We start from the raw sequence: 25,780 nt of genomic DNA, 5'->3' as shown, positions 1-25,780 counted from the left end.
ACTGAGTACTGTGGAACATCGGTAAACAAGGGCCCTGCCCTCATGGAGCTTACATTCTAATATAGGGGAAACAGTCTTCAATCAAAGAGTTCACAGTCCATTCACTTTTATTTAATCATGATTGGAATAAGTGCCTTGAAGGAGCAATGCTGGAGCTCAAGAATCTATAACATTGGGGCCCAACATGCTCTGGAGGTTTCCAGAAGGATTCTCCCTGGGAGGGAGGCTTCAGATGAAACCTCAAGGATGAGCGATGTGAGCCAGGCCGAGTGGGAGAGTTTCCAGCAAAGGGGCCAGCATATGCAATGGCCCTGGGGTGGAAAGAAGCTGTCAAGTTTGAGGAACTAAGAGGAAGCATGTTAGCCAGGGAACACTGATTCTGTAACAAACAGCCCTAAAATCTAAGCAGCTAAACCCATGAAAAATTTCTCCTTTGCCTCACAGTCTGTGGCTCATCTCTAGAGACCCAAGCTTTTTTCCATTTTAACCACTGTAGAAGATAAAAGAGAGCAGATGATTGTGTGTGGATGTGGTACATGCCACTTCTGCCCACACTCCTTGGCCCAATGCTCATCCCCGGACCCTGCCTACATCCAAAAGGCCGGGGAAAACGGGAGTTTAGCTGAGTGCCTGGGAAGAAGAGGGAGAAACAGAAGCTGGTGAAACCCAACGGCTCCTGCCCCAGAGAGGGTCCAGGCCAGGCAAGTCCAAGGCCAGGAGGTCATGGTTGGGTCCTGGGTCTGTATTCTCAGCACAGAAGGGGAGGATTTAGGGCAGTGATATGGGAAGATCCATTTTGCACCTGGTCACAGGTCCAGGAAGGTATTAACGTAAGTACATAGCTGCCAGCTATGACCACTGAGGCCTCCTCCCAGGGGGAAGAAGCTGTCATGCCCACAATCCATTTTGGAATATGGTGGCCTACTAGAACCCATTAGATGGTCAGGTTCCTGTCTGTGGGGTGGAGGCATGGCACTGGGCACCAAGCCACCTTCTCTGCTTCCTCACACTTCCTTGGCCTCTGCTGCTCCAGCTCTTGTGTCCCTGGGAGGGGAGAAGGAGGGTTCGGCTTTCAACAGACCCACGCAGGTCTTCATCAGAGGTAGAGTTCCAGGGCAATGTGATCTCCAGGCTATATCGGGCTCTGGTTTCTATCAGGGTTTGGTAGCAGGTTCGCAGCGGCTGAGTTGGCCTCATGAGTTTGGGTATTCAGTGAATGGCCCTGGACCAGCGGTGGGCGAGGGGCTCCCTGGAACTTGTTATCAGGAGAGCCCGGAACCCAGATCACAGTCCTGGGGTGACCATGGACTTTGGGGCCTCTTGGTCCTGGTCTTCTTGAATCTGTTTGAACATCTTAAGCTTGCCCCGTGGATTCCAGGATGCTTTTCAGTTAGGCAAACACACTGAGCTCTGGGGTCCTAGATGGGAAAGGGGGAGGAGTGTGGCTCTTAGCCACTCATTCTCTCTGGTAACCTCAAAAATCTCCAATAAGGAGGTCCTGGGAATTGTTCGGAGCCCTGGTGGTGCAGTGGTTAAGAGCTACAGCTGCTAACCAAAAGGTCAGCAGTTCAAATCCACCAGCCACTCCTTGGAAATCCTATGGGGCAGTTTTACTGTGTCCTATAGGGTCTCTATGAGTGTCTATGAGTTGGAATAGACTCGACGGCAATGGGTTTGGCTTGGGTTTGGGAACTGTTCTGCTGTTTTCAGGATGGGGGCAGCCATCTGGGCACCCTGGGTGGTATCTCTCATTTCTCCAGTCAAGAGAGTAAGAAAAGCCCAGATTCTGGAATAAGATGGACCCCCAGGAGACCATGCGCCCCTGGGAATTGTGTACATCGTTGGGTGAGTACCTGTCTCCACCATACATTTTTCTGGAATGAGGGTCCCTAGTTTCTTGCAGACATTCAACACAGCCTGTGACCTCCCGGGAGTCCCTGGGTGGTGCCAATGGGTTGATACGCTCTACTGCTAATAGAAAGGTTGGATGTTCAAGTCCACCTCAGAGGAACTTGCTGGTCTACTTCTGAAAAATGAGCCATTGAAAACCCTTTCGAGCACAGTTCTACTCTGATACACATGGGGTCACCATGAGTCAGAGTTGACTCGATGCCAGCTGGTTTTCACTGGTTATGATCTCTCAGAGCAGCTATGCACCCTCCCTGCTCTGACATTTTGTGGTTGACTCTAATAGGTTCAAGTCCTTGCTTTCTAAGAACGGTGATGCTAGCGTTCCACGTTCTTATTCAAGTCTCAGCAGCCAAGGCGGTCCTGGCCCCAGGGAAGGGAGGAGGGCCAGAGGGGTCCTTGGACGGGTGAGTTCCCTCTGGGGGCATGGGAGGGGAGACAAAGGAGACTTCTATATTGCCTGTGCTTTTTCTTCCCCTTATTTAAAAGGAAACAGACTTAAAGCAAGTACGGCAAAGCGTGCACAATTGTCAATGCCAGAGGCTGGCACAAGGGTGTTTATCGTGGAAAGCTTTGTACTTTTTCTGTATTTCAAAAAATTCTTTGAAAATTACAGACTTGGGAGTGGGCAGGACAGTTACAGCTCATAGTTAGGAACAGACAGGCTGTTTCTGGGGGCCTGTCCTTTGGGTATTATTCCAGTGTGTGTGTGTGTGTGTGTGTGTGTGTGTGTGTGTGTGTGTGTGTGTAGAGGGGGTGGCAAGGCTCTGAGCCCATCCTGGGACTCTCAGAACCTCCCTCTCCTCCCCAGCTCCCCGCTCCAGGTCTCAGTTTCCTGCCTTCCTGGGAAGTGGGGAAAGGCTGAGAGGCCCCGTGCTGGGCACGAGGCTAATTCATTAGTGACGCCTCGACAAGGACCGGGCACCCGCAGTGCCAGCATGATTCATCACAATGATTGCTCCGCTGCCAGGCTGCGTGGGCCCAGAACACCAGCACATTTTACCTTCACCCGCTGAGCAGGGCCTGGTGGGAGGCGAAGGTACAGGCTCTACCTACGGCAGGAGAAAGAGAAAGGAGAGGCTGGCCCTCCGTGCCCTGAGCCCCAGGGAGCTCTGCCAGGCTGTGGCCGGGGTGCAGGGGCTTCTGCTCTTGCTCACAGAGCCCAAGAGGGCTTCCTTGGTGCTGGAGTGCCAGCTCCGAGCATGTGGTGAGGGTGGGTGGCCGAGCTTCCTCCTCCACAGCGAATGTTCCCTTGAGGAAACTTCTGGGGAATAGGGAAGAGGGAGAAGGCTCATCCTCGGCTCGCCAGCCTGGCTCTTCTTTCTACAGCTTTCTGGACTCTGAGGTGCCACCTCCTCCGAGAAGTCTTCCCAAATGAGTAGAAGGGGGAGAGTTGGAATGGGGCTTAAGTGAGGTCTGGAAGGAGCTTGCAGCCCTTCAGTGGGAGCTAAGAACCCTCTTACACCCAGGACTGGTGTCCAGGCTCCATTTGGTCCCTGCCTGCGTCCTCTCCTTGGCCTGGAGTCCCGTCTTCCTGTCAATCTTCTTCTCAGGACAGAGAGGTCCATGGCTAATTCCTGGCTCCGAGCAATACCTACCTCTGCATCTCCCATCACACTTTCGCCCCATGACACCCCCTGCCGGATCGCAGCTGCTATGGCTCTGCCCTTTCATTCCTTTGTTATTAGTTGCTGTCAAGTGAATTCCGACTCATGGTAACTCCATGTGTGCAGAGTAGAACTGCACTCCACAGGGTTTCTAAGGCTGTGAACTTTTGGAAGCAGATCGCCAGGCTTGTCTTCCTAGGCACCTCTTGGTAGGTCCGAACTGCCAGCCTTTCAGTTGGTAGTCAAATGCTTAACCATGTGTGCCACCCAGGACTCCTTTCATTCCTTTATCCAACATGTACTTATTGACAATCTGAACAAAAGAAGCCAGAAATAACAACAACAACAACAACAAAGTAGGTACTGAATAGTTTCATTTACATGAAATTCAGAGGCAGGCAAGACTAATCCATGAGGCTAGAGGTCAGGATCGTGGTGGCCTCTGGGAGGTGGGGAGTGATTGAAAGGGTACAAGGGGACTGTCTGAGGTGGTGGACATGTTACATGAGTGTGCATATTTGTGAAAACATCAAATCATATAGTTAAGATCTATGCATTTCACTGTATGTAAAGTTTGCCTCCATTTTTAAAAAAAGGTTCAACATCTGTATTGAGGACCTACTATGTGTGAGACCCTGTGCCTGCAGTGAAAGAGACAAACATGACTGTCCCATGGAGCTTATATTCCCGTGGGTGCAGTTCTTGTCCTTACCTGCCCTTAGGCTGGCCTCCCTCTTCCCAAAGTGGGGATGGGGGTGGCATGGGTTGAAGGGCAGGGTGCTGTCGGGTCAGTCAGTTAGATGAGCCACACCAGCTGGGTTCAAGAGACGGCAGGGCCGAGGAGGCAGTGTGTTGCTGGGGAGCAGGAATGGGCACCCCGGCTATAAACTCTATTCCCCGTATGACCTTAAGCAAGTGTCCTAATTCTTCTGAAGCCACTTCCTCACCTTTCACATGGGATTAATAATACCTTCCATGCAGTTTTTTTAAAGTATTTTTTAAAATTTTGTTGTTGTTATTGTTAAGAATATACACAGCAAAACATATACCAATTCAACAGTTTCCACATGTACAGTTCAGTGACATTGACTACATTCTTCGAATTGTACAACCATTCTCACCCTCCTTTTCTGAGTTGTTCCTCCCCCATTAACATAAACCCACTACTCCCTAAGCTTCCTATATAATCTTTCAAGGTGTTGTCGTCAATCTGACCTCTTATAGATAGTTCTTAAATGAGCACAATGCTCAAGGTAGACATTCTTTTTTTTAAAGTGTGCTTTAGCTGAAAGTTTATAACTGAAGTTAGTTTCTCATACAAAAATTTATATACACATTGTTATGTGACCCTAGTTGCTATCCCTATAATGTGACAGCACACTCCTCCTTTCCATCCCAGATTTCCCCTGTCCATTCAATCAGTTCCTGTCCCTTTCTGCCTTCTCATCTCACCTCTGGACAGGAGTTGGCAAGGCGGACATTCTTTATTAATTAAGCTAAACCGTCACTTGGTTTAAAAAAAGACTTCAGGGAATATTTTTGGTTTAATGTTTAAAGTTTATCTCAGAGCAGTACTTTTGTGGTTTATCCAGCCTCCATGGCTCCAGAAAGTCTGGATTCTATGAGAATTTGAAACTCTGTTCTGCATTTTCCCCCTTTTGATCAGGATTCTTCTATAGAATCTTTGATCAGCTTCCAAGTAATTTTGTCCTGAGAGGTAGCGATAACACACAGTATCAGCTCCACTGTAAAAAATTCATTGCCAGAGGTGGAGTAATGGCCTAGTGGTTAAGTGCTATGGCCGCTAACCAAAGGGTCGGCAGTTCGAATCAGCCAGGCGCTCCTTGGAAACTCTATGGGGCAGCTCTACTCTGTCCTATAGGGTCGCTATGAGTCGGAATAGACTCGACACCACTGGGTTTGGGTTTTTTTTTGGTTTGTATTGGCTTCCAGTACCATTACGAGCACAGGCCCTGGAGTCAGACTGCCTGGCTTCAAATCCCAGTCATCTACCAGCTATGTGACCTCGGCAAGTTCCTTAACCTCTCAGAGCCTCAGTTTCCCCATCTCTAAAATTAGGATAGCAAGGGGACCTATCTCAAAAGGTGTTTTGAGGATGAAATACAAGTCTCTTAGCATAGAGCTGGGCATATGGTAAACCCGTTGCCAGAGTCGATTCCGACTTGTAGCGACCCCATGTGTTACAGCGTAGAATTGCCCCACAGAGTTTTCTCTGCTGTAGTAATCTTTACCGAAGCACGAAGCACGTGGTAGGCAGAGAGTGAATGGGAGCAAGCGCTCTACCAGGAGCTCAGGCAGGAGGGCTGATGGCAGGAGAGAAGGCGGGGCAAACGGCCGTGGGTGCGGGTCTGCGCAAAAGGAGGGACCCCAGCATCAGGGTGGTCATTGCCGGTGGTGCTCAAAAGCGCTGGCATGTCCCGTCGTCTGTCTCCCTGCAGCCCCACTCAGACCTTCAGCACTGCTGGAGGGAACATGGGGGGAGAGAGGGGTGTGAGTGAACTAGTGAGTAATCTGTCGGGCAGTGCTGTGCGGGGGTGGAAGTGGCACTACCGCGAGTTACTATCCTGAAGTGACCCCATGGGGAAGACTGGTCGCACATGGCCGGAGCGACCGCGCCCCTCAGCCCGCTCCTAGACAGCCGTTTGTACAGGGTTCTGGGTTCCTCCCCGGCGCTGCCACTGGGAGCGACCCTGGCGCAGTCACTTCACCGCCTCGACCCTCAGTGCCTTCTTTTGGACGCGCCGCTCTGGGGCGCACACCCCCGCTCACAAACGGCGCGCTGTGGCCGGAGGTGCAGACAGCGTTGGACGTCGGGGCTCCGTGCCCGCAGAGGGCCACGCTTGGCGGGAAGGGACCTCGGACTCCTTCCGCTGCGCGCAGGACCCCAGGGAACTCGGATCCCGCGCGGGCGGTGCCTTAGCCCCGCCTGGCCCCGCCCCTCCGCCTCGCCCCCGCCCCCCCCGCCTCATTGGCAGCCGCGCGCGCGTCGGGGGTTGCCAGGGCGACCGGTAGCTAAGCCGCTAGTCAGCGCAAAGCCGCGCCAGACGGCCTCCGGCGGAGCGAGCGGGGGAGGCCGCGGAGCGAAGCGGTCGGCCGAGCCCGGCGGGGCCCGAGCGGGCGCCTCCTCCCGGCCCCGCGCGGCCCCGCTCCCGGCGCGGCCCGGACCCCGCCGGGGCCGCCGGGGGGCGGCGGGGCGGGGCGATGCCGGGCGACGGCGGCGGCGGCGGCCCCGCTTGGGGCCGGTGACCATGGGCATCGCCGAGTCCACGCCGGACGAGCTGCCGTCGGACGCCGAGGAGCAGCTGCGCAGCGGCGAGCAGCAGCTGGAGCTGAGCGGGCGGCGGCTGCAGCGGCTGCCCAGCGCCGTGTGCGCGCTGAGCCGCCTGCAGAAGCTGTACGTGAGCGGCACGGGGCTGCGCGAGCTGCCGGAGGAGATCGAGGAGCTGCGCGAGCTGCGCATCCTGGCGCTGGACTTCAACAAGCTCGAGCGGCTGCCCGACGGCCTGTGCCGCCTGCCGCGCCTCACGCGCCTCTACCTGGGCAGCAACCGGCTGCTGGCACTGCCCGCCGACTTCGCGCAGCTGCAGAGCCTGCGCTGCCTCTGGATCGAGGGCAACTTCCTGCGGCGCTTCCCGCGGCCGCTGCTGCGCCTGGTGGCGCTGCAGTCGCTGCAGATGGGCGATAACCGGCTGCGCGCGCTGCCCGCCGAGCTGCCGCGCATGACGGGCCTGCGTGGCCTCTGGCTCTACGGCAACCGCTTCGAGGAGTTCCCGCCCGCGCTGCTGCGCATGGGCCGCCTGCACATCCTCGACCTCGACCGCAACCGCCTGGGCGGCTTCCCGGACCTGCACCCGCTCCGCGCGCTGCGCGTCTTCTCCTACGACCACAATCCGGTCACCGGGCCCCCGCGCGTCGCCGACACCGTCTTCCTCGTGGGCGAGGGCGCCGTCGAACGCATGGCCGAACGCGACGAGCCCACGCCCCGGCCGCAGCCGCGGCGCCCAGCGCGGGCTTTCGAGGACGAGGAGGAGGAGGACTTGCTCATAGGGGGCGGCAGTGCAGGGGCCCTAGAGCGTGCAGGGAGCAGCCCCCGCGCCCTGGAAGCCGCTCCGGGACTGGGCACCTGAGCCTGTGCTTCTTCGGTAGTGGCTCGGGGAAGCTGTGGCTGCCCAGGTCTGTGGGACCGCTTTGGGTGAGCTGCCGGGCGCAGGCAGGCCTGGGTGCCATCTTCAGACGTTCCTGGGGAGTAAGAAGACCGTATGCTGGTTGATTGCCGGGCAGTTGCCAGACTAAGAAGTCCCCGCTCCGTCCAATCCCTGATCGATTCACTAACAGCACAACCGAGGTGCCAGCTCCTTCCTGGAGCCAGCGTCACCGCTGTCCACGGACTCCTCTCCTCTTGCTGAGTCTGGGTGCCCAGGGCGCCACCACTCTCCCTTCTCCTGGGGTTTGGCTCTCCTGGGACCACCCTTTCTGGTGCAGGAGCCGCTACCTCTGGGGTGGGCTGTGTGCCTGTGTGAGGCAGAACTCCAGGCATGGGCTTGATTGGGGCTGGTGCCCAGGACGGAGCGGGGGGAACCTGGGGTTGGGGCCCTAACAGGCTGCTGTCTTGCTCCTCTACCGGGGTTCATCGCACATCCCTCCCTCCCCAGGACCCCTAGCCTTTGGGGGAGGGGGGACATAGAAGGCAGGCCCCCCCTTTTTTTCAGTTCTCTTCTCCCAGCTCGTGCCTGGAATCTGGCTGGGAAGAAGCTCTCCCTCCTTCCCCACAGCCTGAACCTTCCAGCTGTCAAATTTGAAAAGAAGCCACTGTGCCTCCAGGGCCTCCTGCACCGAGGAGAGAGGCTCTCTGCTCTGGGAGGCTGCTCCAGCGCCTCTCCCACTGCCTGCACTCTCCATTCCCTTAAATGGGCACAGCCAGGGCGGCTGGCACGGCGAGGGCATGGGACGGGCACTGTGTGCCTCCACTCTGTCACCAGGGACAGCTCAAGGGGGTGAGGAGTGGGGGCCTCGCTCTGCCATTCCCAGGAACAGAGCTTTCCCATCCAAGCAATAAAGGGAGGAGGAGGGCCAGGGCTGGGGACACTCAGGGACACCGTTGGGGGCAGGGGCCCCACATCCTAGTGTTTTTCTTCAGGAAGAAAAAAACTGGCCGTAAACATAAATTATGTTTCTTGGAGCAAGAATGTGTGTTTCCCACATGCCTATTTATTTATAAGCCCTGGGGCACTGGGTCCTGTCGCTGCAGGGACCCTGAGCTCACACAGGCACTACCACCCATCTGTGTACCCCAGCTCTGAGTCAGACTGACCCTGGCCCACTGCTGAGTCCTGTCTACCTGGAGGGAGAAGCGCTTGTCACTAGAAATGGCTTTGGTTACCCCAGGCTATTTTTCTGTCTTGCCATATCTCACTCCCTGCCTCCCAGCTCCCCAACTTCCTTGTTCCAGCTGTCTTCTCCAGCTTCACTCTCAGGGTCCCTGATTCCCCGACTCCCTATGCTTTTGAATCTCCCTCAAGCTGGGCTGACATTTCTCTGTCCTTTTACTGGTGCTGGCCCCCACCTCCCCTTCTTTGGCTCTCCCCCTCCCTTCCTCTATCTCTCACTCCCTATTCCTTTCTTTGTCTCTCCCTCTTAGTCTCTTTTTGCCCCATCTTGGCATTACTTTCCTCATTGCTAAAGAGGGAAAATTAATGATTTCAAGAAAGAAAATGGTAAAACCTCAAGCCTAGAGACCCAAGGAGATGCTGCCAGGCCTCCATCACCATGGCAATGGTGGCTGATGTCATATGGGGCCAAGAGGTCAGGCCCTACCCAGCAGCTCGGCTGGCGCTGGGTTGGATCCTGGTGAAGGAGGAGGCTGGGGGTGGATGTAGAGCAGTCAACACAGGAAGGAAGGTTGTGGGAACTGGAATGAAAGGAGCAGGGCCAGAAACATCCAGGAGGGGAGGCAACTTGCTCACATACACGGGTCCCAGGACTCCTGCCCCAGTGCTCGTCCCACCCCATGGAACGGCCACTCTGTCCTTGGCTGGCCATCAAGTCTGTGTGTGGAGTGGGCAAGCATTATAGCCTCTTCTTACCCTCCTGGAGCCCCCAGACAGCCAGATCTCCTGGCCAACAGAACAGCAGAGACCCAGGAGGGAGGCTCCTTTCCCACCTTTGTTGCTGCCATCACCCACCTCTCCGTCCACCCTCAGGGGCTCTGGAAAACAGAACAGGGTGCTCGGAGCTGTGGGCCCTGCCCAGAAGCACCTCCCTGCCTCTGATTCTACCACACGGCTTCTCCGGCCGTCTGCCCCACAGCATCCCCGAGACACCCGGGCACTCTTGTTCTGAGTATGAACATTTATTAGTACATCCTGGCGTGCCACACAGAACATGTATTCAGACAGGGATCCCTGCCCAAGTGGAGGGGCTCACAATCTAAACGAGACACAACACACACACACACACAGGACACAGACACGGGGACATCGCCACGAGAAATGGATGGTCAGGGGAGCCACGGGCCGGGACGTACAGTATGTTCAAGTGCTGTCCTTCTGGATGTCTTTGTGAGGGAGGGGGACAAGAGCAGGACACGGCCCAGGACGGCTTCCAGAATACAGTGGTATCCAGGAGGAACTTGTGGGAGAAAGAAACACTAGTGGTCCCAGGCACAGGAGGGATGGAAGAAAATCTCCGAAGAGGAGGGAATGAAGACAGACCCAAAGAAGCGAAGGCAGGGAAAGTGGCAAAAAGCAAAGGAAGAGGCCCTGAGCCGGTGACAAGGTTGCTGCCACCCTGCTGGGGCTGAGCTGTCCCTGCTTTCACGTCCAGTGTCTTGGAGCTGTTTTCACAGAGAAAGCTCTGGCAAGGCCAGCTCCTGAGGCTACTTACCTGACCCTGGGGCTCCCTTCAACCTCTGGGCAGAAGTCAGAGCCAGAAGAAACAGCTACCTTCTAATGGGACATTTAAACCAAGTGGTGAGAAATGGTTGGGGCAGAAAAGGAAAGCAGGTGGCTTTGATTGGGGGTAGAGCCACTGGCCCCAGATGCTGGGGAGCAGGAGGCATGCTGGCCCCTTTGGCTCCAGAGTGGGGAGGCCAGTGAGTATGGACACACAACAGGGGAGGCTCATTCCTTTTGTGCCTGTGTCTGAAACAGATGTAGCACCTGCCTTCTGAAGTACCCTGAGAGCTGCCAGGCCTTGGCTGTGTGTGAGGAGGGCAAGCGGGGGCTGGGATGGTTACTGCTCTTTTGTGGACCAAGGGAACTGAGACCTGGAGGAGGAAGGGAATAGCTTGTCCCAGGCCACAGAAGCCAGAGAAGGAAGGGCCTGCAGTCCAGCTTCCCAGGCCCTCAGGCCAGAGCTTGCCATAGGCTCTCTTGAGTTGGAGAGACTTCTAATCCTAAGGGATTAAACCAGGAGCCCTGGTGGTGCAACGGTTAAGCACTCGGCTGCTAGCTGAAAGGTTGGCAAGTCAAACCCACCCAGGTTCCTCTGAGGGAGAAAGACCTGGTGATCTGCTTCCATAGAGATTATCAACAAAAACCAAACCAGTTGCCATCAAGTGGATTCTGACTCACAGCGATTCGATGAAGATTACAGCCTAGAAAACTCTACGGGGCAGTTCTGCTCCGTCACATGGGGTCACTATCAGTCCAAATTGACTTTTACAGCACCTAACAACGACAAGGGATTAAACTAGAAAAGGGTGATGAGAAGTCACGGCTCCAGCCAACACATCGGGGTTCTGAGTCTTTCCTTTCTCTACTAGGACAAGCCAGAAGGAGGAGGCAAGAGCCCGTGACCACAGTGGCCCCAGCCAGAGCCCAGGGGGTGTTGGTGGGAAAGGTGGAGGGTCCTCCTTTGGTTTGTCTGACCTTCCTCAGAGGGCTGCCAGAGTCCCATGGGGACTGAAGGGGGGACTGCTGTGCCACTTGGACTGACCTTGCTGAGGTGAAGCTGCTCCCATTGCTTCCCGGGCAGCTGGTGGTTTATATTCTAGATCTGAGGATGGGCTTCAAACTCTGGAAGGACCTTTTGTCAGTGATGCCAAAGGGGATGAGTGGAGGACTCAGGCCCAGGCTTTCCATCCCTCGTACCCCACTGCCTCTTCCCCTGGGGAGATGAGGAAGGACTAGGACCCACAGAGGAAAGAGCCAAGGCCCTACTTTTTCACGATCCTTTATTAATCAGAACAGGCCTTGCCACAAAAAGCTGGCCCATTCCCACAAAAATATGATTTTGCAAAGAGGAAATCTTGCTGGCTTAGAGGGTGCGTGTAGTGGAAAATTTTTGTATGGTTCTTTTTTTTTTTTTTCAGTTTTTTTTCTTCATTTCTCCTCGCTGTAATTTTTTTTTTTTTGTGACAGTGGGTTTTTGTTGATTTTTTTTTTTTTATAAAACACTTGCGCTCAAGGACTCAATACAAACAGCGGCCACCAATTCCCCACCCTTGGGGCCCCCTTGGCTTTTTTTGTGTGTGTGGCTGTTTTCCTGTCCCCTCCCTGGCGTCTGGTGCCGGTGGGCAGGTGCGGGGTCCTGGGGCAGGTGGAATTTGTACAGCAGTTATGTGCGAAGATGGTCACAAGATACCTGAACAAGTTAACGACTACATCTAGGGCGCCCACAAAGACGACAGATGATGGTGATGAAGGGACCTGGGACACAGTAAAGAAGACAGGAAGGGCCTGGGCAGGCCTCGGCTATTCCTGGAGGCTGTGTGGGGGAGAGGCAGGTGGGCCTCGCTCTCAGGCTGCGGTTATAATACATTGCTCGCGGGTAGCACCTTCAGAGCCCTCCTGCCTTGACCCCCAGGTCAGATGACGGTGGCCTCACAACCTCCCCAATGAGGTAGGTGAAGTATTATTACCATCATTTTACAGATAGGGAAACTGAGGCCCAGGGGGTGTGGGTGACTTGCCCAAGGTCCTGGGATGGCGGCAGGGCTCTTCGGTGCCCCCTCCCCCAAGTTCCCCCATTTCCTGCTCTCTCTCTTAGCCCTAGACCTTCCCCGCCTCCATCCCACACCACCCACCTCCTCCTGTGCCAGCTGACCGGGCCTCAGCCCACACTTCACCGCCTCTCCCCCATGCCCCGAGCTCCAAAAACTTGGAGCCTGGAGAAGTGCGGGGGGGGGAGGCACTAGAGATGTGCCTGGGAGGGGTCAGATGGCCAACAGACTCCGCCCAGAGATGCTCGCTGCATATGATTGGCTAAGCGCTCCGTGGGCGGGGCTCGGGAAAGAGGGTGCAGTTGCCCCGCCCACTCAATAGGATTAGGTTCGGTCTCCGAGGGCTCTCAAGCTCAGGGCCGTCAAGAGGGCCTGGGGTGGTCTCTCTCACTCTTCGGTCCCCCGGGGGATGGAGGGGCGCAGGAAACTGAGGCGGATCCGAGGGAGGGGTGGAGAATGACAGCACCCTCTCCTCGACTCACGCAACCTCCGGGGTCGCTGCCTTCCCATCCCCTCTGGGAGTTGGTCCCCAGCCCTCCGGCTAAGGAGGGCGCGGTTGGGGCGGACCCCAATTTAAGCAAAGCTACCATATAGAAAAGTCTGGATTTACAAGGAATGTGGGTGACTCTTTGCTTTACATCTGCATTCTTCACTCTACAAAACGATTCACCTACTACGTGCGATATTCCTTCAGATCCCAGGGGATGGGAGTAAGGCCGGGGACAGGTGGGGCGGGGAGAGACAAAATTTAAGAACATTTTGATATGGGCAAAAGGTGACCTGTCTACTGCATAGAGCAAAAATAGTCAGCTCAAGAGGCAGCCTACTGAAGCAAAATGGTCCCTAAATGCCTATGTTTTTGGCAGACTGTGGATGTGGGGACAGAGGATGTGCGGACAGAGGGTTCCCGTCTTTCCTGGCGGTGTCAGACCCAGAGACGGCGGCCACAGACTGTGGTGTCCGGGCGCCACCTGGCGGTATATGCATGGAATGGCAGCCTAGACTCGCAGACCCCCAGTGTTTGAGGCTCTGTCACCAGCTGGGTCCTGTATCAATCAATACAGGACTAGTGTGGGGATCAGCGGATCTTAAGTAGGGATCATCCTGAAATCTGCTGTCTCCCAAGGGGGAGCCACTTCTAGCTGCAGCAGTAGCCGAGGTGAAGAAACCGCAGCTTCTGTCCCCTGCACTGGAGTGGGAGCGCCAGAAGGAGCTGCTTTGAGGGACCAGGGGAGCGTGGGGGAGGTTTGTCAGCAAGGGAATGGGGTGGGGTGGGGGTGGGGGTGAGGGTCTGCACAGACAACGAGGAATGAGGAATAAGAATCTGGCAAGCTTGGCAAATACTGCCAACTTGGCTGGGGTTTCAGGGGAGAGAGCTGAGGGTGTGGGTCCCCTGAGAAGGAAGAGAGCAGGGGAGTCCTGGTGGAATGCTATGCACACAGTTGGTGCCTAAAAGGTGTGAAAAGATGCTCAAGAGATGAAATAGCTGGGGAAGGAGCTACCAGAGGATTCTGGGGGGGGGGCGCAGAGGGGGTCAGGGGGGAGGCAGCCCAGGTCTCAGCCCAGCTCCAGCGCCTAGCCCTCTTCTCCACCCCACCCTTGCCCATGCCCTGCCCCACTCACCCCTACCTGCCTCTCCCCTCCACCCCTGGCTTTATGGCCCTGCCCTCTCCCAGCTCCAGCCCCACCTGGCCTTCACAAAACCATGTCCACTCTGCACAGCCTTCAAGCACTGCAGCCCCAGGGGGACAGGGAGCAAGTGGCCCCCACACGCGCACACACACATGGGTGGACACAACACAAGTACACAGCGCCCCGGCTCCAGGACCCGGAGCGGGCTATATATACTCTCCTTGGCATTCAGGGCCCAGCCGGCGCCTGAAAGTGCCCTGGGGACAGGCCTCTGCTGGCCGGGGCCAAATGCCTCGACCTTCCCTTTCCTGGGCCCACATGGGGGCAGGTAGGGGAGGCCTCTCTCCACTCCAGGCACTGCCTCAAAGAAAACGGCGGGCCATGCCCACCTGGCGGGCCTCTGGAGGGATCTGCCAGTTTGGCTCTTGGGCTCCCCCCACTTCTTTAGTATCAGCAAGTCAGGAAGGAAAGGGGTAAAGCAGGAAAATGGCTCCTGGAGCCCTCCCCCATAGCTGGACCGGTAGGGGGTAGGGCTGGTACTTCCTAGAAATGGGGCCGAGTCCTGGGACCCCCCCACTGCCAGGCCGAGCCTCAGGGTCCTCCCCTCACACGGCAACGGGGCCAGGCTGGGCGTTGTGCATAAAGTGATGAGGGCTTGATGGGGACCCAGGCCCTCGGCCCCCTAGGCCTCTCCTGGCCCCGCTCAGGCCTTGAGCTGGTGCCACTGGGCCACAGGCTGCCGTGGACGGGCAATCATGTCCTTCCAGTGTTTCACCTCCCCTGGCCCGCTCTTCCAGGACAGGTAGATCTGGGGAGACAATAGAGAGGTAAGCATTAGCGGCTCACTCTGAGGCAGTGCTCCCTTCCCACCACCAGGGGACAACACTCCATCTCCATGTTGACCCCAAACCAAACCCAAACCCATTGCCAGAGAGTCAGTCCATTCCAACTCATAGCAACCCTATAGGACAGGGGAAGCTAACTGCCCCGTAGAGTTTCTAAAACTGTAATCTTTACGGAAGCAGACTGCCACATCTTTCTCCCACAGAGCAACTGGGGGGTTCAAGCTGCAGATCTTTGGGTTCACAGCTGAGTGTTCAACAACAGCGCCACTGGGACTCCTTCACGATGACACACTAGCCTGTAATCAGCAACATCACATGGGGACCTCTGGCCCTCTGCCTGTATTGACGACATATCCCAGAGACAACCCCCCTCCCAACTCACTACACCCTGCCAGCCTGGCTATTTTCCTGGTTGTGCCTCCTCTTGGGAACCTGGGCAAACCTGATCCTTCCAAATCACACTCCAGCCTACTCTGCAGTGGGAGTGGAAGGTGGAGTGGCGACAGTTAGCTCTCATGCCCTTCCTTGTCCTACCTGTTGAGCACAGTCTATCTCACCTTTGTCACAATCACTTCCACCTTCTGGGCACAAGCTACATGCTGGGCACTGAGCTACGAGCTTTATACAATACATCATCGAATCCTTACCTGTGAGATGGATATATTATTATCAGCCCCATTTTACAGATGGGGAAACTAAGGTGCAGAGACTTAAGAGTCTTGCCCACAGTCTGAGAATTTATAAGTGGTGCAGAGGATTGAAATCCAGGTCATTCTGGCTCTACATGGCCAGCCAATCCTGCCAGGCTCCTGTGTTAGGGACTTTACAGCCTAGCTGGTCTGCTTTCACGGGTATCCCAGAATCTCCAGGATGGGCCCAGCTGACTCCAGCTTTGTAGCTTGTCGTTAGGTGATGCTGAGTCAATTTCAACTCACAGGGACCCCATATGACACAGTACAACTGCCCCATAGGGTTTCCTGGACTGTAATTTTTACGGAAGCAGATTGCCAGGTCTCTCTCCCACGGAGCCACTGGGTGGGCTTGAACTGCCAACCTTTTAGTTAGCAGTTGAGTGCTTAACTAATTGTTGCGCCATCGGGGCTCCTTGACTCGTGGCTGGTAAGTGGTAATGTACCGTCAGTTTCTTGGTGGTGGCAAACATTCCACAGTAATGTAAGATGTTAACGATGGAAGAAGCTGGTTAAGGGTTATGTGGCACCTCTCAGTACTCTCTCTGCAACTTTTCTGTCAACCTAAAATTATCCCGAAATAAAAAGTGTACTGAAGACAGAAGGCAGATTAGCTGTTACCGGGGGCGAGGGGGGATGGGGGGTGACTAATGAGCACAGGGTGCTTAGTTCTGGGTGATGAAACTAGAGAGAGGTGGTAGTAGAATAACACTGCGAATATCACTAAATGCTGACGGACTGTACACTTAATTGTATGTTATGTGAATTTCACCTCGATTTAAAAAAAGATAAAAACAAAAAGTGTATCAAAAAAAACTCATGGAATGCAGACATTCTGGAGGCACTGAGGCTGGATGAACCCCCAAAACTATTGCCCTGAGATAATCTTTAAACCTTAAAACAAAAATATCCCTTGAAGGCTTCTTTAAATCAAACAATAAACCAAAACCAAACCCTTTGCCGTCAAGTCGATTCCGACTCATAGCAACCCTATAGGGTCTCCAAGGAGTGGTTGGTGAATTCCAACTACTGACCTTTTGGTTAGCAGCCAAGCTCTTAACCACTGCTGCACCAGCAGGGCTCCAACCAACCAATAGTTTAGCTTAACTAGTAAAGAATGCCTGCCTTGAGCCTTGTGCTCTTTTAAGAAATATCTATATGGGATGAAATTGACAACAGCAACCCAAAAGATTAGATAGGAAACTTAGGGGGCAGTGAGTTTATGTTAATGGGGGAGGGACAGTTCGGAAAAGGAGGGTGAGGACGGTTATACAACTTGAAGACTTAATCGATGTCACTGAATGTACACGTAGAAACTGTTGAATTGGTGTACTGCTCTGTACATTCTCAACGACAACAACAACAAAATATGCTACTAAAAAAAAAAGGGAGGGTGCATTCCCAGCTCTGCCACAAACCAGGGGAGTAACCCCTCTTGGACGCAGGCTCTGCTCTGTGGAATGGGCTAAGGGCCGTGCCTCATGGAGTGTTGGGATGGTGCATGTTGGGTGCTCAGCCTGGGACCGGGCAGGGGGGTGCCCTGCTGTGAGCTCTCTCAGCCAGTGGGCTCTGTCCGTCTGAAGCTGTTTGACTGCATACTCCCACCCAGGGCCATGGAGCCCTGGGGGCATTGTGCGCCCACCCAGTTCCAGGATTGGCCCCCATTTGCAGCCTCTGCCCCGGCATGATGCCCACAGCCTTGAGTGATGCCAGGCAGAGAGGAATGGCAGCTTCCTGGCTTCCTGGGGCTGAGCTCGGGTTAAGGATCGGCTGGGCTTGGAGATGCTCAGGCCCCCTAAGCTACTCAGGCCAAAGTGGGAACAAATCCACCTAGCCTGGGCTCTGCCAAGAGGAGGCTGTTTTAAGTGGAGCTATAACTGGTATCTAAGGAAAACCCAACTCCAGAAGGCTAAGCTTCAAAAGCCTAGACGTGGTTACATTATGTGGCCCTTGGCCCGAGCTGGTGAAGGGGGCTCAGCAGCCACAAGCCCTGCACAGCACATGCTGCCGTCCTGCAGGGCTGTCCCACGTGTGACCACAGGCCGCCAGCCAGGCTCTCTGGGCCATGATCAATGGCAGGCAGGGCCAGCTGTCCTTTTGGAGTCTACACTGCCTCCCTCATCCCCCACAGCCAGGCTCTCCATTCCCATTTGTCCAAGGGATGCCTCTCCCTCAGCCCCATTCCCTGTGGGTGCCCGGGGGTCACCTTTGGCCATCTTCTCATAAAGGGCAACGCCCCACGTGATCTGTGTTCTCCCATCAGTTGCTTCAGGTACCCACCTCCCTCTCTGTCCTGAAGCACTGGCTCCCTGCCCCACTCCCGGTCAAACCACGATGCCCAGAATGGGCACGAACACCCTTAGCGTGGCCATGTCTAGCAGGAACATCTCAAAATTAACTTTTATTATAATAGTAGCCAATGCATACATCCTAGGTACTACGCTAAGCACCTCGCCTATGTTATCTTATTGAGTTCCTCCAGCATACTGTGAGGTTAAAACCAAAAACCCATTGCCATCAAGTTGATTTCGACTCATAGCGACCCTATAGGATGGAGTAGAATTGCCCTGTAGGGTTTCCAAGGAGCAGGTGGTAGATTGAAACTGCTGACCTTTTGGTGCACAGCCCAGCTCTTAACCACTGCACCACCAGGGCTCCACACTGTGAGGGGAGGGCTGTCTTATTCTCATTTTGAGAGGAGGAAATGAGGCTCAGGGAGGTCACAGCTGTTCAGAGGTGGGGCTGGGATTTGGCCCTTGCAGTCTGACTCCTAAGCCCACACTCTTAACACTAAGCCACAAACACACACAGGAAATAGACATTTCAAAGTAGAAAAGTGTAAGGGTCTATGTCACAGAATTGCATCCTGGAAAAACTCATGGTCAGGCATGGATTTTTTGGTTAATATGTGATAAGGAGAGGTTATTTAAACAAGGAGAACTTTCCCGTATCTCTGGCAATTCTTACACCACCATGTGAAGTTCTGTAGGGTTGGTACTAGTAGCTCCATTTTACAGATGAGAAAACTGAAGCTCAGACAGGCAAAGTGACTTGCCCAAGGTCACATAGCTGTTTAGAGGTAGACGGGGTGGGAAATGAGCACAGGTCTTGGAGTCTGACTGCAGTCTTGATGCTGCCCCACACAGCTCACCCTGTGCAGACCAGACCCCAGGCAACATGCCTCAGAAGTCCTTACCTATCAGAGGGTACTGTCTAGAAAACTCTCTTTTGGGGATCCAGAGCACTTCTCTCTCCCACTTCCTTTTATCCCTGACCTTCCGGTGGTCTGTTTTGACCTATAGCGGGACACTGCTGAGAAGTTTAGGGAGAGTCTCATCTGAGTCTCTCATTTTTTTAGACAAGGAAACAGCCAAGAGAGAAGCAGGGACTGGCCTGATCTCTTTGGTGCCCAGCCCTGCACTCACCTACTGTCCTAACTTTATCTTTTAAGGAACGAGCCCCCTCTAGGTGTCAGCTGTGTGCAGACTCCACCTGCCTTGCCCCCTACCTTGCCAATGACGTCATTGCGGCTGAGCTTGTCCTTGTCCATGACGGTGATGATGATGGTCGTCTCCCTCAGCTTCTCCGTGGGGATGTCGAAGGCAAAGGACTCGTTGAAGATGGGGTTCAGATTCCTCTTCATCGTCACCGTCTTCTTCTTCTCCACCCGCTTGTCTTTGTACATGAGCCACACCTTCACGTAGGGGTCTGGAGGGCAGGAAAAGGGTCAGAAGGGCCACTTCCCCTGCCAGGTGTGGAAGCTGGGGCAGGGGAGCTGTGTCCTTTCCCAAAGGGGTGAGGAATGACCCAAGCAACAATGAGAGGAATTTGCGGGATTGAGCTGATGGTGCAGCTAGAAAGAACCTCGGCCTTTATCTAGTGCCTCCTGTTAACACCAATGAGGACATGGAGCTCCAGAGAGGCAAAGGCCTGGCCCGGTGTTATATGCCAGTTCTTGTCAGAGCTGGGGCTAGAACCCAGATCCCCCTACCACAATGTTCTCTTTCTTCCTGGTTCTCAGAAGGACAAGGTCCAAGATGATTTGACTCTAAGGGTATTCCAAAGGGTGTCCACCAAGGCCTCTAGGGTAGAGGAGTTAGGACCAGAAGTGGGGTGCAAAGCATTGGGGGTGAGAGCCACAGAGAAGGTCCTGTTCTCCACATCCAGAGTGACATCCCTGTCACCAGAGCCCCTCCAGCCTGCCCGCCCTCTGCCACGAGGTGCCCCAGCACCTGATGTGCCCCCGATGTCCATGGCTTTGAGGTTCCGGGCTTTGATGATGTTCACGATGATGGAGTTGGCAGAGGGGTTGTAGCAGAGAGACAAAAGCAGCTCCCCTCGGCTCCCCTGGGGGGACAATAGGAGAAGTGAGGCTGGGTCGCGGGGAAGGGCATGGGGACTAGGTGGGGAGCAGCTCAACTGCTGCCAGGCCCCCTTTACCCTGAGCTGGTGTTTACCCAGCCCCTTTGTCACCTCCTGCATATGTGAAGGTCTGAGCTCTTCCCCAGTACCCCACTCCCTGGCAGAACCCTGAGTTCTTCATCATAGCTCAGGTATGTTTCCCACTGTAAGACTTGGAGGAAACCCTGTCCCACTGGGGGTCCACCCACTGTACCCCCTCCCCACATCTCTCCTGGGCAATCCTAGACCTGCCAGCCCCGACCCTCCAGCCCCCTCCAGCCAAAGGTCCAACAGGTGGGGTCTTACACTCCCATCGCTGCATGGCTTCAGATCCTTCCAGAAGGTCTGCATCTGGGTCAGGTCTATCTTGTTGAGGGGGATGGATACCTCCCCAATGGGGTCATTGCGGCTGAAACGGTCGTAGTCCAGGACCTGGAGGTAGAGGATCCTCTGTACCACCTTCTCGTAGGGAAAACCTGGGGGATAGACAAGCACAGGTGAAGATGGGGCCCAGGAAGGGCTGGGTTCCTGGGCAGGATGGCCCCAAGAGGACGGCTTATCCTGTGCCTTCCCACCACCATCCCATCCAGGCACAGCAGGGAACAACCAGCATTCAGACCTTACTGAAGAGCCAGCAAGAACCGTCACTGTCTCACTTGTCTCTTTGACAATTTTCCGAGGTGGGTGGCATCATGTCCATTTTTCCGATGAAGAAACTGAGGCTCAGAGGCTTAAATTATCTGCCCAAAGTCCCATAGCTAATAAAGAGCAGAAGTGGGACCCTTAGTGTCTCATTCATTCGTCCATCCATTGTGTCCATCTTTGGGGCTGGGCAGCGGCCCCCCTGCTCTCTGGGCAGCCCTGCTACTGCCAGTTGTCCTGAGGCAAGTCTGAGAAAGTAGCACCTCGAGATGGCCATGGCAAGCCCCAGGAGGTGTCAGGACAGACAGAGGTGGGAGAAGCAACCAGGGAAGGGACATAGCAAAGGTATGGAAATAGAAGTACTCATGTCCTGTGACTCTTCCCGCCCCCTCCACCTCCACCCGATGCATCAGCCCGTCTTTCGGGTTCTTCCTCCAAAACAGATCTTGTAACTGTCCCCAGTCTCCACTACCATCGCCTTAGCCCTCCCACCAGCCCCCCAGCTCCTCCTGCCTGGAGACTCCCAATAGCCTCCTGACGGCACTCCCTGCTTTTCCTGCAGTCCATTCGGGACACAGCTGCCAGAGTGAGCTTTTAAAAATAGAAATCCCATCATGATACTCTCCTGCCTCAAGCCTTTCAATGGTTTCCCAGTGCACTTAGAATAAATGCCAGCCCCTGAGCCTGGCTTTGAGACCTTTCACAATTTGGCTGTCTTCTCCCCACTCATCTGTGACCATGATTCCATGCAATGACTAGGCTCCAGCTACTGGCCTCCTTGCTGGCCCTTCAACACCGACTTTTCCTGCCTCTGGACTTGGGACGTGCTGGCTCCTCTCGTCCTTCGGGCCTCAGCTATCTTTCCTGACATCCCAGACGGGGTCAGGCCCCCTATTACACATTCTTAGCACCTTCCTCTGGCAACACGCACCCCAAACCGTCATATGGATTATCTGTCTGTATCCGTGATTACTGTCTGCCTCTCCCACTAGACTGGGATTTCCAGGCGGGCATCTCTGTTGTCAATCACTGGATTTCAGGGTCTGACACTGTTTCTGGCACATAGTTGGCACTGGATAAATATTTGTTAAGTGAATAAATAGTTGAATGAATGGATATACTCCGGTCAGGTGGTCTGAAGGAGCAGCAGAACCGTGCGAGGTGGAGCGGTATCTAAGGCTGGGAGGGGCAGCCCGGATATTCGAGCTTGGGAGGCTTAGTTGGGGTGGGAGGAACTGGCCAGGGAGGCGCAGGCGGCACAGGCCAGCCTGGGGGTTGAAGTGATGGGGGCCTGAACCACGGTGGGAGTGGGATGGAGAATAGACACACCTCAGCCTGACTGGAGAAGAGGAAGGAAGGGGAAGAGCTCTAGAAAATTCTAGGGCCTTCAACTGAGACTCTGGAAGCACTGAGGAACCTCTGACAGGAGCTGGTGAGCTGGGAGAGGAAATCCTACATTCTCCCAACCCCCGGCCTCTGAATTCCTTCAGGGTTCCTTTCATCATATTAAGCAGGAAGGGTGGGGAGAGGCTGTGTTTTGCTCATCTGTGACGCTGCCCAGAAGACCTTTGGCATTTATTTGGATGAAATGCATTAGGACATGTTGGAGGTTCCAAAAGGCCCCTGCACCGGAGTCAGCTCTCTTCAACACCAGAGGAGGTAGCCTCCTATCTGGAAAACTCCTATTCATCCATCAGGACCCATCTTGAACGGTCCTTCTTTCGAGAAATGTGCTCCAGCACCACCAGGGGGAGCTCCTACTGGATTCCTGTAGTACCTGCCATGCTGTGAATGCTTTATCTACACAGCTTTGTCTTCCATTAGACCAGGAACACCTTGAAGGCCATAATGGTGCCTCATTCTTTTCTGTACCCCAGTGCCCAGGACAGTGCTCAGCCACAGCTGATTTTGGGTAAATACTTGTGAAAGGGACTGGTGGATGGGAGCTCTGCCCATAAGCCTCTCACTGTGGGCACCATCTGTAAATCGTCCCCCAAGTGACCTAGGGAGGAGGGGGTCCAGAAACACACAAGCACCCTCCAGCTCACCCTCAATTTAGTGGGAGAGTTGGCTGTCACTTTGCAGGGCAGGTGGGGTGCTATGTGGCCAGGATACCAGGTGGGAAAGGTTCCCTGGGATACGCTGAGGGTCCTGGAGAGCTGGGGCCCCAGGAGGCAGAGCCATAGGGATTTAGTCTCACTGACTGAACTGGTTTCTAAGTGTACAGACAGGCCATCTTCCTCATGCCGGGCCGGGCTCATACACCCTGCTTCCTGGTTACCTTGAATCCCGAGAGGAGAGATTAAAGGCAGAGCTTTCAAAGACCAGCTGCAAGAGAGGGGAAGGACAAGGGCCTCAGAGGCCCTCCAGGAACCCGAGGGCATAGTTTAGAGCCGTTCCTGTGTATCTAGAGGGGCCTGACCCAGGCAGGGTGCAGAAAACGACCCCAGTTTAACAAACGCCTGTAGAGTATTTTCTGGTGTCAGACGCTGCTCTGACTGCACTTAAAATTGCCTTATGTATTTCTAGTTCCTGTTGCTGTTGTTTCCAACTTATGGTGACCCCATGTGTGTCAGAGTAGAACTGTACGTAAGCTTTTCAATTCTGGTTTTTTGGAAATAGATTGCCAGGCCTTTCTCCTGAGGCACCTCTGGGTGGACTTGAACCTCCAACGTTTTGGTTAGCAAATAAGCTCATTAACCATTTGCATCAACAGGGACTCCGCTAATGTGTTTAATCCTCACTTACTATCTCTGTTTTGCAGATGAGGAAACACAGAGTTCAGGAATTTGCCTGAGGTCACACAGCCAGGAAGTGGCAGAGCTGGGATTCAAACTCAGGTAGCCTGGGCCACAGACTGTACTCTTGGCCACTACGCTGTGGCTGCTCCATGATGCTCCACTTCTGGGTCCTATTGGTGCTCCCTCCCTTTTTGTCTTCCTCTCCCCGGGTTCCAAGGGAGGAGCTCTGTCTGGGCTGAAACCCCAGGCCGTAGCCTGGCTTTCTTCCTGGGCCTCTGGGTGAGATGCCAGCTCTGCTCGGCCCCTGTGACCTGGTCCCAGCTAGACACCAAATGTACGGGGTGAACTGGGCCAAGACATGTGCCTGTGTGTGCTTGGGCAAGTGTACCCGTGGATGTTTGCACATGTGCACGTATACATGTGAGCATGAACATGAAGATGCTGACGTGTGTGTTAGTGCATTTGTGTGCCTACAGGTGTGTATATGTATATGTTTGCCCATGTGGTCACAGATGTTATGGTTGGGTGCGGGCATGGTGGTGGAGAAAGGGGGGGCCTGGGTGGGGAGGGTGGCACCTGCCTTACCTTCAAAGAGGAAGGTCTCATTCCAGTGGGGGTTCAGGTTCTTCCGCTTCACCTTGGTCTCCAGCTTGTGCTTCTTGTCTGGCAGCAGGTAGATCTTGACAAAGGGGTCACTGGTGCCGCTGAAGTCCTTGGCTGGCAGCTCCTGGGCCTTCATGATCTTCACGGTGAGCGTGGACTCCTGGAAGTTGTAGCCGACGCTGAACTGGATCCGGCCCAGGTTCTCTCGGCTGCAGCCCTCGTGGGCCTCGTCCTCCTCGGAGCCTGGGGACAGCTGGGGGCAGGGAGAGGCCAGCGTGGTTGAGGAGAACTCTGCTTCCCCAAGGCCCCACCCCAGGCCAGCATAGCTTGGAGGCCTTCCTGTGGCCCAGGCCAGGCCAACTGTCAAGAGGGGCGCTCTCCTTCTGGTTCCAACGTGGAGCCGGTAGTGGCTGCCCAACCCAATTCACACCCAGGTGAGGATGCTCAGGCTCAAGGGCAAGTAAGTACCTCAGCCAAGGACACACAGGGAGGGAGGGGCAACCAGGCAGCCCCCGTCTCCTGAACCCCAGGGCAGCGCGCATGGCTCCCCAGCCTCTCCTCGCCCCTTGGGCCCACCCCCCACCCAAAGCACCACCAAAGCCTGCCTTCTCCTCCCTGACGCCGCCCTGGGGTCCTTGAGCTCCCACTCCCACCTTCCCACCCTGCCATGTGGAGCCCACTGTGAAATACACCAACACAGAAGCCTGGGCTCCAAAACAGATGAGGGGGAGTGTTCATATCTCAAAAGGCTTTACCACGATTCTTTAAAAAGCGACCTTCCAGGGTACTGAGGGTAATATGATTTACAAAATGAAAGAGGTGAGTCTTTGGGAGCAACGTTTATTTGTGGAAGGCAGAATCACCCAGGACACTTAAAAATAGATTTCCAGGCCCACCACCGAGTCTGATTTGCTTGGGCAGTGGTGGGGCCTGGGGGTCTATATAGTCATTACCTGGGCATCAGGGCTGAGAACCACTGGCAGAGAGGTCAACACCTGCACTCAGCCCCCATCCCTGAAGGGGGCACGTGGGCTGGAACCCAGCAAAGAATAGTCACGTGGAGGGTGAGGTGGGTATAGAATTCCCAGCCTGACATTGAAAACATGGGAAGTGAAAGGGGAGGGGAGTCCCTGGGTAGTTAACATGCTGGGCTGCTAACCAAAAGGTTGGAGGCCTGATGATCTACTTCCGAAAAATCAGCCATTGAAATTTCCATGGAGTACAGTTCTACTCTGACACACATGGGGTCGCCAAGAGTTGGAATCGACTGGATCGCAACTGGTTTTTGGCAAATGGGGGGAGGGTCTCTCAGCCAAGTGTTCTCAGCTGTGGTGCTCATGGGGAAGGGTTTCAAACCAACCCCTACACCTCGCTGCGGGGCCCTGCCCCAGACCCAGGCGGGGGTCCACTTGGCCCCTGCATCCCTGCGTCTCAAAGGTCCTCAGAGGATTGGATGAGAACCAGGGGTGGGGCCCAGGAGCCAAAGTAGAGTTGAAAGCTCTGGTGCCACCTATCTTGTCCTCCGCTCCTGTTGCAGAAGCTCTCTGCCCCCTCCTCCATCCTGGAGAGCCACCCCAGGCTCTGAAATAGTAGGTAATCATGCACAGTGCATACCTACCACGGATGAGGACCTTTACATCAGCTTCTTAATGAATTCTGACAACAGCCCGGCGAGGCAGTTATCATCATCCTCTAACTGAGGAGACTGGCTCAGAGAGGTTAAGATGCTTGTCCAAGATTGCACGGCCAG

At 54.8% G+C, this 25,780-nt stretch overlaps 2 protein-coding genes across 3 annotated transcripts in view; one reads left to right on the top strand and one right to left on the bottom strand.

Annotated features, from left to right (window-relative positions):
* Positions 1-6,784: 6,784 nt before the first annotated feature.
* On the top strand, positions 6,785-13,056 carry LRRC10B (leucine rich repeat containing 10B). Its single transcript, XM_064287958.1, has one exon. It carries the CDS (start codon positions 6,785-6,787, stop codon positions 7,661-7,663), a length of 879 nt encoding a protein of 292 aa, XP_064144028.1. The 3' UTR covers positions 7,664-13,056.
* A 1,062-nt stretch (positions 13,057-14,118) lies between these two features.
* SYT7 (synaptotagmin 7) overlaps positions 14,119-25,780 on the bottom strand; it is a 64,035-nt gene continuing 52,373 nt past the window's right edge. For both annotated transcript variants that reach the window (XM_064287956.1, XM_064287957.1), the window contains 5 exons: positions 24,013-24,283; positions 20,351-20,520; positions 19,876-19,990; positions 19,152-19,351; positions 14,119-14,917 (listed from right to left, as the gene is read on the bottom strand). In XM_064287956.1, the coding sequence (XP_064144026.1) occupies positions 14,813-14,917; positions 19,152-19,351; positions 19,876-19,990; positions 20,351-20,520; positions 24,013-24,283 (861 nt within the window). In that variant the 3' untranslated portion in view covers positions 14,119-14,812. The remainder of the gene's footprint in view (positions 14,918-19,151; positions 19,352-19,875; positions 19,991-20,350; positions 20,521-24,012; positions 24,284-25,780) is intronic.

The sequence above is a fragment of the Loxodonta africana genome, chromosome 7 (genome assembly GCF_030014295.1).
Source record: "Loxodonta africana isolate mLoxAfr1 chromosome 7, mLoxAfr1.hap2, whole genome shotgun sequence".
NCBI classification, from domain to species: Eukaryota; Metazoa; Chordata; class Mammalia; order Proboscidea; family Elephantidae; genus Loxodonta; species Loxodonta africana.
This window is presented reverse-complemented; position numbering and strand designations above follow the sequence as displayed.

What these genes read in the sequence shown, in the direction of transcription:
- LRRC10B (XM_064287958.1), top strand. Translation starts at nt 6,785, where the DNA reads ATGGGCATCGCCGAGTCCACGCCGGACGAGCTGCCGTCGGACGCCGAG.